The sequence below is a fragment of the Mixophyes fleayi genome, chromosome 10 (genome assembly GCF_038048845.1).
Source record: "Mixophyes fleayi isolate aMixFle1 chromosome 10, aMixFle1.hap1, whole genome shotgun sequence".
NCBI lineage: Eukaryota > Metazoa > Chordata > Amphibia > Anura > Limnodynastidae > Mixophyes > Mixophyes fleayi.
Window position 1 is genome coordinate 82,462,105 of NC_134411.1, and position 6,000 is coordinate 82,468,104.

The following is a 6,000-nucleotide window of genomic DNA, read 5'->3' on the forward strand; positions in this document are numbered from 1 at the left end:
CCCCCCCCCCTCGGTTTGCCTATGCTTGGGTACTGCATACAACATTTTTCTATGTATAACAATGTTCAGCAACACTCACCTGACATCTTATTTATGAAGCACTTAAATAGGTAGAAGGGGGGTGGCATAAATAAAAAATAAATAAAGAATAAAGGAAGGAGGTGGTAGGACAATATATATATTTTTTGAATGTTCTTAAAGTCTTCCATCAAGGAACACACCAGAATAATTGTGCTCTTCCTAACGACTTTCTTGCCTTGTAAAAGTGGAGGTGGATATTGTAGAGAACCACTGAAAGACGTTATATCACTTAGCTCTCCAGCAATAGGTGTTTGGTAAAAGGGAGAGAATTCAAATGTCAATACAAACATTTTGCGTATGAATGTTCTAAGGTTCCCTGAATCCCCTCCATGTGCCGGCTTTATACTGTTTATCAGACCATAAGCCGACAACCTCATTAATGCATGATTTGAGAAACCTGTACAATTACATTTTTATTGACACCTTCCGTACAACGGTTTCTAAGAATGTTCATTAATATGGTCTGTCACTTAAAATAAATACCAATAGTAATGTATTTACAGAATTGCTTTTAAATGATTATGGTTTGGGATGGAATCGACCGTGTCTAGAAAATGATGGCTTTCAATAATCTGTTATTGTCACATTACGGATCTCCTTGAACGGAGAAGAAAATTAAGTCTGTTCTGTTTCAATGATATTAGAAAAGAATGTGTTTTGTCCAACCTCCTTTAAGATAGAAGGATTAATTCTGCATCATATAGAGAATAGATCCAGTCTCTCCGCCTTAAGTAGACTATTTATATTTTAATATATTTCTCATTCCTCTTCGATAGATGCCAAAGTTGTGGAATGACAAATCTATAGGGGTCATGACATTCAGATTTAAATCAATTATTCTTCCATTCCCCCCCAAGAACACTCAATGTGTATAAATAACTATATATATATATATATATATATATATATATATATATATATATATATATATATATATATATATATATATATATATATATATATACACATACATACATGCATATATATATGTATATATATATATATATATATATATATATATACATATACACACATATACACACATATATATATATATATATATATATATATATATATATATATATGTGTGTATATGTGTGTATATATATATATATATATATATATATATATATATATATATATACACACATATACACACATATATATATATATATATATATATATATATACACACACACATATATACACACACACATATATATATATATATATATATATATATATATATATATATATATATATATATATAAACACACCAGCTGTCAAACGCAAGGAAATATCTGTTGTCAAATTTAATTTCCATAATAATTATATTACTTGTATTATTGTTTATTTCTCTAAAACTCAACCCGTATCACTACTAATTAGAGCACTAGCTAATATTATGTTAAATAAAGGGATGGTCACGTTATATCTAATAACACATATTACATTCCATGCCAAAACACATCAATTTAAGATGAAGCATAATTAAAAATTGGTTGTTTTGGAGGAGTGATAATGGAATTAGAAGGTGAGGGATTCAGGGAAAAGATGGGTATGGAGGAGCCGGCTTCTGCCACAGAACTACGGCACAACCACAAAGACAGAACTTGGCTTCAGCTGACTGTGTGGAGCGTTACCACACTGATCCCCTGATCAACTGACTGTGTGGAGCGCAACCACACTGATCCCCTGATCAGCTGACTGTATGGAGCGCTACCACACTGATCCCCTGATCAGCTGACGAAGGAAGCAGCAGACCAGTGGCCTCTACTGGTCACCTTCTGTAGACATATACCAGTGCCAGAGGATGGAGGCATCTAATGCACTGTACTAAAATAAAGACCAGCTCCTGAATGCATAAATGCAATCTATCCAAACCACAATCAGATTTCCAATCCACCAAGCTCAGACGGAGCAGGGAGCCTTCTTAACATATGACAGCCCTGCCCTGTTGGATCTCTCCTGGGACGCTAGGTGGGTACTGGCTTTTACCAGATAACAAGGGGGCGCAGGTGAGTAATATCACTTCACCGTGGCTCAGTGGTTAGCACTTCTGCCTCTCAGCACTGGGGTTATGAGTTCAGTTCCAGACCATGGCATTATCTGTGTGGAGTTTGTAAGTTCTCCCAATGTGTGTGTGGGTTTCCTCCGGGTGCTCCGGTTTCCTCCCACACTCCAAAAACATACTGGTATGTTAATTGGCTGCTATTAAATTGCCCTTAGTCTCTATTTGTCTGTCTGTTAGGAAATGTAGACTGTAAGCTCCAATGGGACAGGGACTGATGTGAGTGAGTTCTCTGTACAGCGCTGCGGAATTAGTGGCGCTATATAAATAAATGGTGATGATGATGATGTGCTACCCACAAGCTTATTTACAGTGTTAATCTTTAGGTGGAAAACCCATTTACAATTAAATACGTAAGTAAGTAAGGCCTAAATTGGAAGGCATGATGCAAATGGGAAAAAAAACATTACCTCTGTCACTGAATGACTTATTGTGTCCAATACTTTAGACAAATGTTTAATAAGACAAACTGTCCACAATAAGTTGGTGTTTGGATGAAAAGTTTAAGAAGCTTGGACTCCATGGCTGGACAGCAGTGTTAGAACCAATCTGTGCAGCTATAGAACCTATAAACATTTTTGCAAAATAAAATTGCAAAATGAGTTCCACAATTGACCATCAATCGTTTACCGACACATTTATCTGAAACAAAAATCAACACATGAACAGCTAGAGAACACGATGGGCCCATGAGTAGGGAAAAATATTCTCAGCATTACTTAGGACCCACTACCTATAGTAATAATCTTACTTTTACTGATTGCTAATTTTTTTTACCAATGTTATCTATTATTAATTGACTGTAATCCATGAAATTAGTATTTTCGATAAAATTAAAATCAAAACTACAATTTACTACAAACAACTGAATAAACAACATGACTAGAAGCAAGATTGTGCTCTCTCTATTATTATTATTTTTATTATTATCCTTTATTTGTTAGGCGCCACAAGAGTTCCGCAGCGCCGTACACAGCACAAACAGTAGACTAAACAGGGTGAAACAATACGAACAGTAAACAAAAAATACCAAAACTTCAGAAACTCCAGGCAGGCTAATATAGTAGAGACGGAGCAGAAGAACAGGTGAGGAGACAGGAGGGAAGAGGGCCCTGCTCATGCGAGCTCACATCCTAAGGGAGGGTAAACAGAACTCAGGCACAAAGGGAGCCAGTTGAAGTAAGAGGGAGAGAACAGGGGGGCAGGTAGGAGAGAGGGGAGAACGGGCGAAGGAGATGAGGGGGTTAGGTGGAAGGTTGGTAGGCTTTGAGGAACAGGTGAGTTTTAAGTGCCTGTTTGAAGGAGCACAGATTGGGAGAGAGATGGATGGAGCGAGGGAGGTCGTTCCAGTGAAGGGGGGCTGCACGGGAGAAATCTTGGATTCTGGAGTAGGAAGAGGTGATCAGAGTGGAGGAGAGGCCATGGTCATTGGCCAAACGCAGGGAGCGGGCAGGAGTACGAATGTACAGGAGGTTAGAGATATAAGGGGCAGTAGCCTGGGAGAGAGCCTTGTAAGTAATGGTCAGGAGTTTGAAAAGGTTTCTGTAGGGGAAGGGGAGCCAGTGTAGGGCAAGGCAGAGGAGGAGCGGCGTGAAAGAAAGATGAGTCTTGCAGCCACATTGAGTATTGAGCGGAGGGGGGCGAGATGGCTGTGGCGGAGGCTGATAAGGAGGAGTTTGCAATAATCGAGGCAGGAGATGATGAGTGAGTGGATGATAGTTTTGGTGGTATCTTGAGAGAGGAAGGGCCGGATGCTGGCAATGTTGCGTAGCTGGAAGTGACAGGCTTGGGGAAGGGATTGTGGGGGGCGAAGAAGAGAGAGGAGTCGAGGGTAACGACTCAGTGTTGTATGTAGAACATTAGATTTAGTACTGGTGTCAAACTTGTCAACATTCTATCAACCACTCAAAAACACAACTGCCCCTTTTACAAGACACCCCCTACGTGAGGGCAACATAACTTTTGGCCGTAACCTGCCACCTGATCTGTTTATATTCATTACCTAGTACCAGAAAGTAATAAAAAAGTAACTTGTGTTCTGGAACGCACCTGTGTGACTCCGATGACACCACAATCACCCGCGATGGGACGGAATGACGCAGTATATCTTCCAGGAGGGAGACCAGATAGAAATGGCCCAGGTGATTGACCTGGAAGGTCGTTTCAAGGTGATCTTCCGTCAGCTGAAAGGGAGCGGCGAAGACGGCAGCATTGCAGATGAGCACATTGAGAGGGCTGTGGAAGACAATTGCGTAAACTTTAAATAAGCATTTAAACCTTTGTCAAGATTTCCAGCAGGAAAAATGGCTATGATACATTTATATCAAATAGTTTAATAAACTCAACACCTCTCGCAACATAAGATGCACTAGGAGCATCATCACCATCACCATTTATTTATATAGCGCCACTGATTCCGCAGCGTAACATCAGTAAGGCTTGATTTGAATGGGAAAAACACAGCACAGTGATTGTGTAACTGCTCTGTCAAACCTCTTATGCTGGGGTGTAACTAGACATTTGTCCAAACTACTGTGACTTTTCTAAGGTACAAAACCAAACCATCTAGCTGGATTTACTCCTAATTCTAAAGCCCAAAAAGTGGACTGTTGGCAGTGAATATCCTCTGTGTGCACATCTTTACATTCCATGTCACCTTTAACATTTTAAATCTCCCCCTCCAAAGTCATGTGCTTGCTGCTGACAGCAGGGCCATCTTTTCCATTGGGCACGATGGGCAGGTGCCCGGGGGCCCCACGGGCAAGGGGGCCCCATAGGCAGGGCTCTTAATTAGAACCAATAATCCTGGAAAAAAAAAAAAACCTGCATAAAAAACCTTCAAGGGTCACTGAGTAAGTACATCTATCTATCTCTATATATCTATATCTGTATATCTATACATCTATATATATCTATATATATGTAGGGGCCCCGATGCACTGCTTTGCCCTGGGGCCCATAATGTTGTTAAGATAGCCCTGGCTGACAGTTCTCATATATAATACTTACCAACTCTCCCAGAATGTCCAAGAGACTCCTGAATTCTGGGTAGGTCTCCCAAACTCCCGTGAGAGTAGGGTATTCACCCGCATAGCCCACTTCCTAGTGCAGTGGGCAGGATTTGAAGCCTCCATGATGCTAGTCTCGGGGAATGGCATCATATATATCGGGTAGTTCTCCCAAACTCCTAGCGGAGCTGGCCATCCTCTCACATCCTGCCCACTTTCTAGTAAAGTGGGTAGGACAGAGGCCTCAATGATGTGATTTGAGTCATTTTGGCACTGAGGCACAATGCTGCGATCGCGCATCAGGTGGAGTAGCTAAAATAACGCTAATTGCAGCACCCCTCCCCCTTCCCGCACTACATGACCTCTCCTCTAAGACCTCCGCAGGGGAGAGGCGTAAAGCTAGCGAGTCATACACATTTTATTAAACACAGGGATTCCATGAGTCACAGTTATTCCATGATAGTCCCCTTTTCATCCCAAAACATTTAAGCCACAATGCTGATCGAACTGGATTAGGTTAGTAGAACTGTTTTATCATATTTGGGACCTTATTAGGGAAAATTTTATAGAATGAACAAACTTCCTGTCTCATGGGTTAGTTTTTCATTTACAAATGATGAGACCCCAATTAAACATCCCTTTATTAGTTTAATAAGTAAGCCTGTTGCCTCTTTCATTCACTGTTTATTTCTTCACAGACCTCTAGAGTCTTTGCATTCTTTTCCAAATTTCTCTGTGTTTAGATATGAATTCGGTATCCGCTATTAATCTGTTTTTGAGCAGCACAACTTTAAGAACGTCTTTATTACCTTTACATGCTTAAACCAGTCTATAAAACAA

The 6,000-nt window shown here is 40.1% G+C and overlaps 1 protein-coding gene across 1 annotated transcript in view; it reads right to left on the minus strand.

The window, feature by feature from the left end:
- The window catches only part of WWOX (WW domain containing oxidoreductase), an 820,606-nt gene that overhangs the window by 607,023 nt on the left and 207,583 nt on the right, over positions 1–6,000 (minus strand). Inside the window, exon 8 of the mRNA XM_075188989.1 lies at positions 4,202–4,387. Coding sequence (XP_075045090.1) covers positions 4,202–4,387 — 186 coding nt within the window. The remainder of the gene's footprint in view (positions 1–4,201; positions 4,388–6,000) is intronic.